The sequence below is a fragment of the Cherax quadricarinatus genome, chromosome 95 (genome assembly GCF_038502225.1).
Source record: "Cherax quadricarinatus isolate ZL_2023a chromosome 95, ASM3850222v1, whole genome shotgun sequence".
Taxonomy (NCBI): domain Eukaryota; kingdom Metazoa; phylum Arthropoda; class Malacostraca; order Decapoda; family Parastacidae; genus Cherax; species Cherax quadricarinatus.
In genome coordinates, this window is record NC_091386.1 from 3,492,614 (window position 1) to 3,507,175 (window position 14,562).

General features: G+C 41.2%; 1 protein-coding gene across 3 annotated transcripts in view; it reads right to left on the reverse strand.

Annotated features, from left to right (window-relative positions):
* Positions 1–237: 237 nt before the first annotated feature.
* mRpS22 (mitochondrial ribosomal protein S22) overlaps positions 238–14,562 on the reverse strand; it is a 30,756-nt gene continuing 16,431 nt past the window's right edge. For all 3 annotated transcript variants that reach the window (XM_070104888.1, XM_053798769.2, XM_070104889.1), the window contains exons 4-7: positions 7,492–7,635; positions 5,340–5,569; positions 4,258–4,363; positions 238–561 (exon numbers count right to left, since the gene is read on the reverse strand). In XM_070104888.1, the coding sequence (XP_069960989.1) occupies positions 439–561; positions 4,258–4,363; positions 5,340–5,569; positions 7,492–7,635 (603 nt within the window). In that variant the 3' untranslated portion in view covers positions 238–438. The remainder of the gene's footprint in view (positions 562–4,257; positions 4,364–5,339; positions 5,570–7,491; positions 7,636–14,562) is intronic.

Below are 14,562 nucleotides of genomic sequence, written 5' to 3' on the forward strand. Positions count from 1 at the left end.
TTGATGTTGGTGAGGGGCTCTTGATTTAGGGAATTGGATCTGTGCTCCAGTTCCCTGAATATCTTCCACATTCTCCCCCCCCCCATCCCAGGCGCTGTATAATCCTCCGGGTTTAGCGCTTCCCCCTTGATTATAATAAAATGCAGCCACAGTATTGTGACTACGACTGTTGCAACTACACTACTGTGACCACAATTATTCACAACTTCTAACATTAGGTTAAATAATATACGGTAGTAGTGACTGACATTTTTCAGTATTTATTTAACTAGCTTTTCTTCAATGATTTATAAGTGTATTCAGAGTATTACAATTTGACAAGAAAACCCTGAATTTTAACCCAGCAGAAACAACTTCAATATGTCACAGCTTCTTAGATTACTATATTTACAGGAGAACATTAAACCCCTGTGTGTTATCGAGTAGTGCAGTTCGTACCTACAAGCCATGAGCGGTCTTGACATTCTCATTGTACTGCTGACGCTCACGAACGATTTCCTGGTAGGCTTGTATGGCCAGTTGTAATTGTTGCTGCTGAAGAGAGTCATGCTCCACGTATGCCTGTAAAATTATATACATATCATTCAATTAAACTGAAGTGTACTATATTTTTTATTTTTTTAACAAGTCAGCCGTCTCCCACCGAGGCAGGGTGACCCAACAAGAAAGAAAATACTTTCATCATTATTCAACACTCACATATAATCACTGTTTTTGCACAGGTGCTCAGAACACAATAGTTTAGAAGCATATACCTATAAAGATACACAACATATCCCTCCAAACTGCTAATATCTCAAACCCCTCCTTCAGAGTGCAGGCATTGTACTTCCCATTTCCAGGACTCAAGTCCGGCTATATAAAAATAACCGGTTTCCCTGAATCCCTTCAGTAAATATTACCCTGCTCACACTCCAATAGATCACCAGGTCCCAAATACTATTCATTCCTATCGAACACGCTCGTGCATGAATGCTGGAAGTCCCTCGCCCACAAAACCTCCCTTACCCCTTCCTTCCAACCTTTTCAAGGATGACCCCTACCCCACCTTCCTTCCCCTACAGATTTATATGCTCTCCATGTCATTCTACTTTGATCCATTCTCTCTAAATGACCAAACCACCTCAACAACCCCTCTTCAGCCCTCTGACTAATACTTATTAACTCCACACCTTCTCCTAATTTCCACACTATGAATTTTCTGCATATTTACACCACACATTGCCCTTAGACAGGACATCTCCACTGCCTCCTCGCTGCTGCATACACAACCCAAGCTTCACACCCATATAAGAGTTGTGCAAGAAATGTATAAAATACCGACAATATGAAAGTTTAGACACATGTGCAACATCTGGATATCTTTATTATAGACGTTTCGCCATCCAGTGGCTTTATCAATACAGATTCTAGGACATAATTAGAAGACAGTAGAACTATATACAAAAGATGAGGCAATCAGTCCCTCAACCTTGGAGTTGGTGTTCACAGCATCGTGGTGGAGGAGAATCTGGAGCGAAGGCAAGAAGACTGGCGGTTATATAGGCATCCTAGAATCTGTATTGATAAAGCCACTGGATGGCGAAACGTCTACAATAAAGATACCCAGATGTTGCACATGTGTCTTAACTTTCATATTGTCGGTATTTTATACATTTCTTGCACAACTTGTCAGACACTGCAACATCATGGTGTCTTGGTTCAGAGGACATCTACAAGACCTTCTTCACGGCTGCTGCAACTAACCCATCTCTTTGGGAAGGACCTACTTCCACTGGGGAATCACGCCTACCAGTGACTATGCCCTCGTCTGCTACATGTCCTGATCCACTGACGCCTATATAACCGCCAGTCTTCTTGCCTTTGCTCCAGATTCTCCTCCACCACGATACTGTGAACACTAACTCCAAGGCTGAGGGACTGATTACCTCATCTTTTGTATATAGTTCTACTGTCCTTAATTATGTCCTAGAATCTGTATTGATAAAGCCACTGGATGGCGAAATGTCTACAATAAAAATGTCCAGATGTTGCACATGTGTCTAAATTTTCATGTAAGTGTGTTGGTACTACTGTACTTTCATACATTCCCTTCTTTGCCTCCATAGATAATGTTTTTTGTCTCCACATATACCTCAATGCACCATTCGCCTTTTTTCCCTCATCAATTCTATGATTAACCTCATCTTTTATATATCCAAGGGGAAGTGGAATAAGAATCTTTCCTCCGTGAGCCATGCGCGTTGTAAAAGTCAACTAAAATGCCGGGAACAATGGGCTAGTAACCCCTTTTCCTGTAATAATTACTAGAAAGAATAAGAAGAAAATTGTCAAAGTGGGAAGTCTGAATGTATTATTATCAGATCAAATAAAAATTGTATTTCTTTGTGTAGTTTGCATGTAATAAAATATTGTTAAGGACAAATAAAGCCACTATTATTATTTTATAGTCTATCTGGGGAATTGGAGGTGTCGGGTTCACTCTGAGGAAGAGGAGGGTAGCTCCAATTCCTAAGATTAAGAGCCATTCATCAGCATCAAAAACCTCATCATCCCCCCCCCCCTCTGAACAATCTTGTCTTGCCAGAAGTGTGCTGATATCACAATTCAGATTATCCTTTGACAGCAACATACTCACACCTGACTATCTCCAAGACTCAAGTCTGGCTAACCAGTTTCCTGGAATCCCTTCATATAAGTTATCTTGCTCAAGTTCCAACAGCACATTCATTAAAAACCACATGAATCCATTCACTATTTGACAGTCACACAAGCCTGTTGAATGCTCAAGCCCCTAAAACTCAAAGCCTCTTGTTACCCCCAGAGGTTTCCCTTACCCAGATTATTTTTCACTACTCTCTCACCACCTCCGCAACTGCTGGCAACAATGCTGGTCCATTTTGGCCAGCAACAAATTGTTTTCTATCAAACCACATTTTGACCATCTTTCCACCATTGTTGGGTTTTAGAGACCACCTCTCACACACATGACTCATGGATATCACATGAAGAAACAACTGGCACCAGTCTGGGAGGACTGTTAGGTTACATTATCCAACATTTATTAATAGATTGTCCTGTCTATCAGAATGCACACAGGACCCACTTTCAATGTCTAAATCACTCCAACAAACTCTTACTGAAACTCCCACCTTTGATGCACTCTCTCTCTTTGACTTATTAACTAAAACTAATCTATTACACCAACTCTGATTTCAATTTTGCTTGAACTAACCTGTAACTTTGCACACCTTGCCTTCCTGCAGAGCTGTGACCTTTCTGGGTTTAGCACTTAATTCATTAATAATAATTCTCCTTTACCCCTCCATCTAACTGTTCCTGGGATGACCCCTACCTATCATGCCTTCTACCCCAGATTCATACACTATCTTTATCATCCTATCCTTCTCCACCTCAACAACCCTTCCATATATACTCTGAATCCTCTCCAAATTCACACCACACATTATGCTCAAACACATCTCCACTGCCTCCAGTTTTCTCTTTGCTGTAACATTCAAAGCCCATGCCTCACACCTATACTAGTGTTACCACTGTACTCTGGTGCATTCACTTATTTTCATCCATAGATAAATTTCTTTCTACCACCCCTTTTCCCTCTCATCTTTCATGGACCCATCTGCTGATTATCTAATTCCTCTATACTCTTCTCCCTCAAATCTGATTTTCAACCTTATTGCCTAAGACTTTTAAATTACTTCATCATCTTGCTCTCTCCTATGTTCACTTTTAATTTCTTTCTTTTACATAACCTCCAAATTCATCCACCAACCTTTGCATCTTGTCAGAATCTTTAAAATTTTTATTTGATTCATGGGGAAGCAATAACCCCATGTGGGTCATACAGAACCTGGGAAAGGGAAAGTTTGTTCCAATTTCTTCAGAGTATCAAAGCACTCCCATCAAACTTTGCTTGGTTTTACACTAACAATATACAAATGGAACAAATTCCCGGGTAAAGTCAGCGAGGCGAAATCCCTGTGTGTAGCTTGTAAAATAGGTTAGACAAGTACACAAGTGTGTGGGGGTTGATGTGAGCTGGACTTGCTTAGTTTGAGCCAGAAGACCTGCAGCAGTGCTCATTTCTTAAGTGAGTGTGATTTGGACCTGCCTAGCATGGGCTAGTAGGCCTGCTACAGTGCTCCTTTCTTGTATTCTTATTGTAATAGCTAAAAGTCTCTGGCAGAAAAACAAAACAAAACTGTACATCAATACAGCACAAATAACCGAACACACCTTAAGCAACTCCAAGTGCTGATTGGGATCCACGTTTATCATTTTTGACTTGCAATCGGTGTGGATAAGCTGATACAGTCGCACTATGTCTGCACATGCTTCCAGCCTGTAGATCAAAATTACTTATAGTCAGAAGATTAATAATTGCCCATCATTTGAGGGGGGGAAATTACCACTAATACATTCACTTAGAATACCTTTACTGAAGATGTTTCAGTCCTTGAACTTCGATCCCTTCAAACATGTATGTTTTAAGTGACTATATTTGTGTCCCTTTGGTCAAACTTACTTGATATTGCACTATATTAGCTGGAACAATACACAACTAACACACTAATTGGAGATGAAATTAGATCATTATAAGTCAGTGTGTCACCCACCACACCAGGTGCACCCTTCACCCCGTCAGTGTGTCACCCACCACACTAGGTGGACACTTTATCCCCCGTCAGTGTGTCGCCCACCACACCAGGTGCACCCTTCACCCCGTCAGTGTGTCACCCACCACACCAGGTGCACCCTTCACCCCCTGTCAGTGTGTCACCCACCACACCAGGTGCACCCTTCACCCCCTGCCAGTGTGTCACCCACCACACCAGGTGCACCCTTTACCCCCTGTCAGTGTGTCACCCACCACACCAGGTGCACCCTTCACCCCATCAGTGTGTCACCCACCACACCAGGTGGACACTATCCCCCATCAGTGTGTCACCCACCACACCAGGTGGACACTATCCCCCATCAGTGTGTCACCCACCACACCAGGTGGACACTTTATCCCCCGTCAGTGTGTCGCCCACCACACCAGGTGGCCACTTATATCCCCTGTCAGTGTCACCCACTACACCAGGTGGTCACACTCATCTCCTGCCTGGGAGATCAGGGAAGTGCACAAAATTTACTCAGAAAATATATATACGTACTGCAATTTACCGTAATGAAAAACCATCTGATTTAAGTTATCCCTAAATAAATAAAACAAATAAACTATCAAATATAAGTCTTTCCCTCCCTAAATTATAAAAAAGATGACCAAATCTGGAAAATAAAATCTTGTTATATGAAAAAAAACAAAAGCTTACTTTTCTTGTTGTAAGAGACTGATTAACAAGTTTTCAATCTTTTTATTCCACGTTAGATAAAAACACAGCGGGCCATAGTGACGGGTAGAATGCAACAGCTGGTAGCAACGCTTTTTATCGACTGACTCGTACACCACACTGGTAATGCGAAGGTATTCTGGGTCATCTGGTTCAAACTGTGCGCAGGCAGAGTCCAACACAAACTCGTACTCTCCTCTCTCTAGCACATTCTGTTGGAAATTGAACTCAAACTTGAACTCTTCTCTCTCTTAGCATACTCTTTTACAAATATAATTCATTTTTTCAAGTTAATGGTTCCAAAGTTCACTGCCCCTACAGCCTATCTCATACTGAGCCTCCTTAACTGGAAAGGAAATATTGCAAGAATAAGATATATACTTCTTTCAGAGTGCAGGTACTGTATGTTCTGTCTCCAGGACTTAAATATGGTTAATCACATTTTAAGTCCTGGAGATGGAGATTCGGTTTCCCTAAATCCCATCATAAATACAGTGGACCTCCGCTTAACGATCACCTCCCAATGCGACCAATTATGTAAGTGCGTTTGTACTTGTATGTTTGGGGGTCTGAAATGGACTAATCTATTTCACAATATTCCTTATGGGAACAAATTCGGTCAGTACTGGCACCTGAACATACTTCTGGAATGAAAAAATATCATTAACCGGGGGTCCACTGTATTACCTTGCTCACACTCCAACACATGCCTGTTGGATGTCCACACCCCTTGATTATTATTATTATTACTATAATCAGTTTGTAACACACTGGCTGTCTCCCACCAAGGTAGGATGACTCAAAAGAGAAATACTTTCACCATCATTCACTCTATCACTGTCTTGCCAAGGGTATGCTGACCTTACAGTACAGATGCACCTCCAAACTGCAAATATCTCCACTCTTCCTTCAGTGTAGGCACTGTACTTCTCACTTTCAGGACTCAAGTCAAACAAACCAATTTCCCTGAATCCCTCCCCAAATTATTATTATTCTTCTTTCAATGCACTGGCTGTATCCCACAAAAGCAGGGTGGCCCAAAAAAGAAAAACCAAAGTGTCTCTTTTTAGATTTAGTAACATATACAAAAGGGGTTACTAGCCCTTTGCTCCGGCATTTTAGTTGCCTCTTACAACATGCATGGCTTACCGAATTATTGTGTCTTAGGGCAATGTGTTGTGTAAATATGCTGAGAATTGGTAGCTTGGAGATTAGGAGGTAAAGGGTTACTAAAAGTATTATCCAGAGGGCTGAGGAGGGGTTGTCGAGATGGTTTGAATATTTAGAGAGGATGGAGCAAAATAGGATGACCTAGAGGGTGTATAAATCTGTAGTGGAGGAAAGGTGGGATAGGGGCCATCCTAGGAAATGTTAGGGGGGAGGGGATAGAGAAAAATTTGTGTGCGAGGGGCTTGGATATCCAGCAGGTGTGTGTGAGCATTTTAGACGGGAGTGAGTGGAGGCAAATTTTTTTGGGACTTGATGAGCTGTTGGAGTGTGAGCAAAGTAACATTTGTGAAGGGATTCAGGGAAACTGGTTAGCCAGACTTAAGTCCTGGAGGTGGAAAGTACAGTGTCTACACTCTAAAGGAGGGGTGGGGATATTTACAGTTTGAAGGAACATACCTCTGGCAAGACAGTGGTAAGTATGAATGATGGTGAAAGTTTCTTCTCTTTCGAGTTTCCTTACCTCAGTGGGAGACGGCCAGTGTTAAAAATATAAAAAAATTTTTTTATTATTATTACAAGACAATGCTAAACCCATACAGCACCTGGGAAATGGGAGGTAATCAGGCTTGATCTAAAGAATCGAAGAATAGTTCCTATTTCTTGTATCAAGAGCCATTCATCAACATTATGCCTATACCCCCCTATGAATGTATTATACAATGTCATGTATCATAATTTGACATTTAAATGTTTATAGTATGAAGCAGTAAACTAGAACAAGACCACTGTTACTCGAGAGAGTGGGTCATCACATGACAAACATCCACATCAAGAGAATGGGACACCAGGGTAAGCCTCATTCACATGACCAAAAACTCTACCGAGTCATCACATGACAGAGAACAGCATCAACAGAAATTTTCTTGTATCTCTCCCGATAAACAAAATCTTTCTATTAATGTACCGTAAGATGTTCTTCCTGGAAGAGTTTCGGTGGCTTCAACTTGCGACCAGGGCGTGGGTTGTATATCTGGTTCATCCTTTCTGCCTCTTCCCATGATGCTTGACGAAGTGTTCCATCGGGGTCTCTCACGACAACAAGACGTTTCTGATAATGTGAAGCCATGTAATACAGATAGGAATTATAAAAAAACAGTAAAAACAACAAAAACTTACTTCAGTACAGTAGTACCTCGGTACCCAAACTTAATTTGTTCCAGAAGGCTGTTTGAGTGTCAATCTGTTCGAGTATTGAACGAATTTTTCCCCTAAGGAATAATGTAAATTATTCATTATGGTTGGCTGTTATCACTAATCTTCTTAGGCCCCATGGTGACTTATTTATACAAATAATATTTCACCATCATTCACTCCATCACTGTCTTGCCAGAAGGGTGCTTTACACTACAGTTTTTAAACTGCAACATTAACACCCCTCCTTATTTATACTTATTTATACAAATAATATTAAAAACACCAAAAAATGCAAAGAAACACAAAACAGTTTACAGCCAAGTTCTGGCAGGTGGTGTTTGGTCGAGTGCTGAGCAAACGGTGGACTACTGGGCGACTTTTTGTACCTAACAGTGTTTGAATACTGAACTGTTCACGTTGGGAGCTGTTCGAGTACCGAGGTACTACTGTATATTACTGTTAACATTAAATTACCTGACCAGTTCTACTCTAAGCCTGTCCTGAGACCAGACTAATTTGTTGACTGCCAAAACAACCAGCATGTTACTGCTAGCAACCCACCAGCCAACAAAACCATCACAAACTGGCTGATTTGACATTTGTATCATGAACCGATACAAAAATTTACATACAAAATACAGTGGACCCCCGGTTAACGATATTTTTTCACTCCATAAGCATGTTCAGGTGCCAGTACTGACCGAATTTATTCCCATAAGGAATATTGTGAAGTAGATTAGTCCATTTCAGACCCCCAAACATACACGTACAAACGCACTTACATAAATACACTAACATAATTGGTCGCATTCGGAGGTAATCGTTATGCGGGGGTCCACTGTACATGTAGTACAGCCTCTCTTCACTTAGCGACGTTCATACTTGTTTACCGACGACTCAGACTTATGATGGGCTCTCTGACCAATATGCAAAGCTAAATAATGTATATTAGAGCTCATTCCCTCTATTCTGTTAATTACAATGTACAGTACACTACTGTATAAACATTTAAAAATATACCAGAACTGTTATAAATGGTGCAAAAGTGACATTAAAGCAATATCAAAGATGGTCGACACAAACCCACTACCATTATAGTATGCTCCTCACTTAGCAACAAGTTTGTTTACCTATGTGGTCTTAGGAATGGAACTCCATTGTTAAGTGAGGAGAGGATGTACTGTACTTATAACTGCTATATATATATATATATTTTTTTTTTAACACGTTGGCAGTCTCCCACCAAGGCAGAATGTCCCGAAAAGAAAGAAAAAACTTTCATCATTCAACACTTTCACCATCACTTATACATAATCACTGTCTATGCAGAGGCACTCAGATACAACAATTCAGATGTCCCTCCAAACTGTCAATATCCCAAACCCCTCCTTTAAAGTGCAGGCATTGTACTTCCCACCTCCAGGACTCAAGTCCAGCTAACCGATTTCCCTGAATCCCTTCACAAAATATTACTCTGCTCCCACACCATATAAACACTAAACCCAAGTAACATAAGTTGTACTCCACCCTTAATAGCCAGAACTGCTCCATAACACCTCGGAGAGGAAGCTTCGTGTCTAAATTAGAAACAATAATTATAATAATTCACAAGAGTTGTGACTAAAACATTACAAAAAATATAAAAAATTAAACGTGCTAATATCCATGCTAGACTAGTCATAAATAAACAAAACACATAAAAGATGAAGTTCAATTAATATAGATTTATTAGCAACAATATATGCATAAATTGACAAGATACAGTACGTATACATATGCAGAGAATTCAGTGTGTATAAATTAAAAGGCAATTATAATCCAGAGGGGTTGAGGAGAGGGTACCGAGGTGTGGGCAGGCAGAGAGGATGGAGAGGATATACAAACTTAGGGTGGGTCATCCCAGGAACAATTGGAGGGAGGGGGTATCATCAGGCTGAGTTGGGCTGACATCCAGCAGGCTTGTGTACACATGTGAGAAGACAGTATCCACACCACACATTGTCCTCAAACACATCTCTACTGCCTCCAACCTTCTCCTTACCGCAACATTCATAAAAATGTGGGAGGAATTCAGGTTTGATCCTAGCAAGATTTTTTTTTCTTATTATTAACACATCAGCCATTTCCTACCAAGGCAGGGTGACCCAGAAAAGAAGAAATACTTTCATTATCATTCACTCCATCACTCTCTTGCTAGAGGCATGCTTACACTGCAGTTATAAAACCACAACTTATCAACATCCCATCCTTCAGAACGCAGGCACTGTACGTCAGGTCCTAACACCTACTTGTCTCCACTCGCTCCTATCTAACATGCTCACGCACGTTTACTGGAAGTCAAAGCCCTTTGCACACAAAACCACCTTTACCACCTCTCTCCAACCTTTCCTAGGCCAACCCCTACCCCGCATTCCTTCCACTAGTAGCCCCACATCTCCTAATTTCCAAACTACAAATTCTCTGCATTATATTCACACCACACATTGCCCTCAGACACGACATCTCCACTGCCTCCAGCCTTCTCCTTGTTGCAACATTCACCACCCATGCTTCACAATGATATAATATTCCCCTTTTTCCTTCCATGGATAACATCCTTTGTCTCCACAGACTCCTCAGTGAACCACTCACCTTTTTCCCTTCATCAATTCTATGATTCACCTCGTCTTTCATAGACCCATCTGCAGACAAGTCCACTCCCACATCTGAATACATTCACTTCCTCCAGACTCTCTCCCCCTCCAATCTTTCATTACCTAAATTTTTTGTTATCTCATCACCTTACTCTTTCCTATGTTCACTTTTAATTTCCTTCTTTTACATACCCTACCAGATTCATCTACCAACCTCTTCAACTTCTCTTCAGAATCCCCCAAAAAGCACAGTGTCATCAGCAAAGAGAAACTGTGAAACTCCCAATTCTTTAGCTCATCATGGTATCCCCATGAAGGGTTAAAATGTTTGTTGTATAGTACAATAACAATTGAAAGTCTTCATATCTATTTAAAATCAATTGTATTTAGCATATACTGTACTGTACTGAGGAGTCTGTGGAGAGAAAGAACTTTATCCATGAAAGCAAAGAGTGAAATATATGAGAGAGTAGTTATAGCAACACTCTTGTATGGGTGTGAAGCATGGGTGGTGAATGTTGCAACAAGGAGAAGGCTGGAGGCAGTGGAGATGTCATGTCTGAGGGCAATGTGTGTTGTGAATATAATGCAGAGAATCCGTAATTTGGAGATTAGGAAGAGGTGTGGGATTGCCAAAATTATTATCCAGAGGGCTGAGGAGGGGTTATTGCAACGGTTTAGACATGTAGAGAGGGTGGAACGAAACAGAATGACTTCGAGTGTATAAATCTGTAGTGGAGGGAAGGCGGGGTAGGGGTCAGCCTAGGCAAGGTTGTAGGGACGAGGTAAAGAAGGTTTTGTGTGTGGGGGGGGCGCTTGGAATTCCAGCAAGTGTGCATGAGCGTGTTAGATGGAGACAAATGGTTTTTAGGACTTGACATGCTGTTGGAGTGTAGGCAAGGTAACATTTATGAAGGGATTCAGGAAAACAAGCAGGCCGGACTTGATTCCTGGAGATGGGAAGTACACCGCCGGCACTCTGAAGGAGGGGTGTTAATGTTGCAGTTTTATAACTGTAGTGTAAGCATACCTCTGGCAAAACAGTGATGGAGCAATTTTTTTTTTTTTTTATTATCACACCGGCCGATTCCCACCAAGGCAGGGTGGCCCGAAAAAGAAAAACTTTCACCATCATTCACTCCATCACTGTCTTGCCAGAAGGGTGCTTTACACTACAGTTTTTAAACTGCAACATTAACACCCCTCCTTCAGAGTGCAGGCACTGTACTTCCCATCTCCAGGACTCAAGTCCGGCCTGCCGGTTTCCCTGAATCCCTTCATAAATGTTACTTTGCTCACACTCCAACAGCACGTCAAGTATTAAAAACCATTTGTCTCCATTCACTCCTATCAAACACGCTCACGCATGCCTGCTGGAAGTCCAAGCCCCTCGCACACAAAACCTCCTTTACCCTTGGTGGGAAACAGCCCATGTGTTAATAAAAAAAAAATTACTTCAAAATACCATATCAGGTTAGGGTGTGTAGAAGAGAGGGAGACTACTTCCCGGTAAAAGTAGGTCTTAGACAGGGATGTGTAATGCTACCATGGTTGTTTAATATATTTCTAGATGGGGTTGTAAAAGAAGTAAATGCTAGGGTGTTTGGGAAAGGGGTAAGATTAAATTATGGGGAATCAAATGCAAAATGGGAGTTGACAGAATTACTTTTTGCTGATGATATGGTGTTTATGGGAGATTCTAAAGAAAAATTGCAAAGGTTAGTGGATGAGTTTGGGAGTGTGTGTAAAGGTAGAAAGTTGAAAGTGGACACAGAAAAGAGTAAGGTGATGAGGGTATCAAATGATTTAGATAAAGAAAAATTGGATATCAAATTGGGGAGGAGGAGTATGGAAGAAGTGAATGTTTTCAGATATTTGGGAGTTGACATGGCAGCGGATGGATTTATGAAGGATGAGGTTAATCAGAATTGATGGAGGAAAAAAGGCGAGCAGTACGTTGAGGTATATGTGGAGACAAAAAATGTTATCTATGGAGGCAAAGAAGGGAATGTATGAAAGTATACTAGTACCAACACTCTTATATGGGTGCGAAGTTTGGGTTGTAAATGCTGCAGTGAGGAGGTGGTTGGAGGCAGTGGAGATGTCCTGTCTAAGGACAATGTGTGGTGTAAATATTATGCAAAAAATTCAGTGTGTGGAAATTAGGAGAAGATGTGGAGTTAATAAAAGTATTAGTCAGTGGGCTGAAGAGGGGTTGTCGAGGTGGTTTGGTCATGTAGAGAGAATGGATCAAAGTAGAATGACATGGAGAACGTATAAATCTGTAGGGGAAGGAAGGCGGGGTAGGGGTCATCCTCGAAAAGGTTGGAGGGAGGGGGCAAAGGTGGTTTTGTGGACGAGGGGCTTAGACTTCCAGCAAGCGTGCGTGAGCGTGTTAGATAGGAGTGAATGGAGTCAAATGGTATTTGGGACCTGACGAGCTGTTGGAGTGTGAGCAGGGTAATATTTAGTGAAGGGATTCAGGGAAACTGGTTATTTTTATATAGCCGGACTCGAGTCCTGGAAATGGGAAGTACAATGCCTGCACTTTAAAGGAGGGGTCTGGGATATTGGCAGTTTGGAGGGATATGTTGTGTATCTTTATATGTACAGTGGACCCTCGACCAACGATGGCATCGATTAACGATAAATCCTACTAGTGATACATTTTAACGCAAAATTTTTGCCTCGACTAGCACTAAAAAACTCGACCAACACTATTTGTTCAGTCAGACGCCTCCACTTCTGGCCAGTGTTTACAAGCCAGCCAGCCATCGCGGTCGCTTCCAAGCATACAATCGGAATATTTCATGTTATCACAGCCTTTTTAGTGATTGCACCTGCAAAATAAGTCACCATGGGCCCCAAGAAATCTTCTAGTGCCAACCCTACAGCAAAAAGGGTGAGAATTACTATGGATGTGAAGAAAGAGATAATTGCTAAGTATGAAAGTGGAGTGCATGTCTCCGAGCTGGCCAGGTTGTACACAAAACCCCAATCAACCATCGCTACTATTGTGGCCAAGAAAACGGCAATCAAGGAAGCTGTTCTTGCCAAAGGTGCAACTATGTTTTCGAAACTGAGATCGCAAGTACTCGAAGATGCTGAGAGACTGTTATTGGTGTGGATAAATGAAAAACAGATAGCAGGAGATAGTATCTCTCAAGCGATCATATGTGAAAAGGCTAGGAAGTTGCATGACGATTTAATGAAAAAAATGCCAGCAACTAGTGGTGATGTGAGTGAATTTAAGGCCAGCAAAGGTTGGTTTGAGAGATTTAAAGGGAAGGGAAGTAACCCCGGAAAAGGACTTGCCACCTCAAGTCCTAATGGAAAGGGATTCCCCTTCTAAACACTAAGACCATCAACACTCTCCCCTCCTCCCATCCCAACAATCATCACCAGATCTTCAATAAAGGTAAGTGTCATGTAATTGTGCATGTCTTCTTCAGTTTGTGTGTATTAAAATTAATATTTCATGTGGTAAAAACAATTTTTTTTTCATACTTTGGGGTGTCCTACACGGATTAATTTGATTTCCAATATTTCTTATGGGGAAAATTAACTTGACTAACGATAATTTTGACTAACGATGAGCTCTCAGGAACAGATTAATAGCGTTAGTCGAGGGTCCACTGTATATACAGTGGACCCCCGGTTTACGATCAGCTCTCAATGCGACCAATTATGTAAGTGCATTTGTACGTGTATGTTTGGGGGTCTAAAATGGACTAATCTAATTCACAATATTCCTTATGGGAACAAATTCGTTCAGTAATGGCACCTGAACATACTTCTGGAATGAAATAATATCGTAAGCCGGGGGTCCACTGTACTTCTAAACTGTTGTGTTCTGAGCACCTCTGCAAAAACAGTGATTATGTGTGAGTGAGGTGAAAGTGTTGAATGATGATGAAAGTATTTTCTTTTTGGGGATTTTCTTTCTTTTTGGGTCACCTTGCCTCGGTGGGAGACGGCCAACTTTTTTTTTTTAACATCATTAAATTTGCTAATACAGTAGCTCTGTTTAAACTACAATAGTTTTAAGAAAACTAGTCAAAAAGTTTGTGAGAATTGTGCAGTTTTAAGCAGTCAGAGACAAATTTACATTCAGGAAGGTGGAATACATGGAGGATCCCTCTAGTAACATATCCTCATCACAATATTTTCCTGGAATCACCTTTTTCCAGCCTGAAGCATATTGCCGT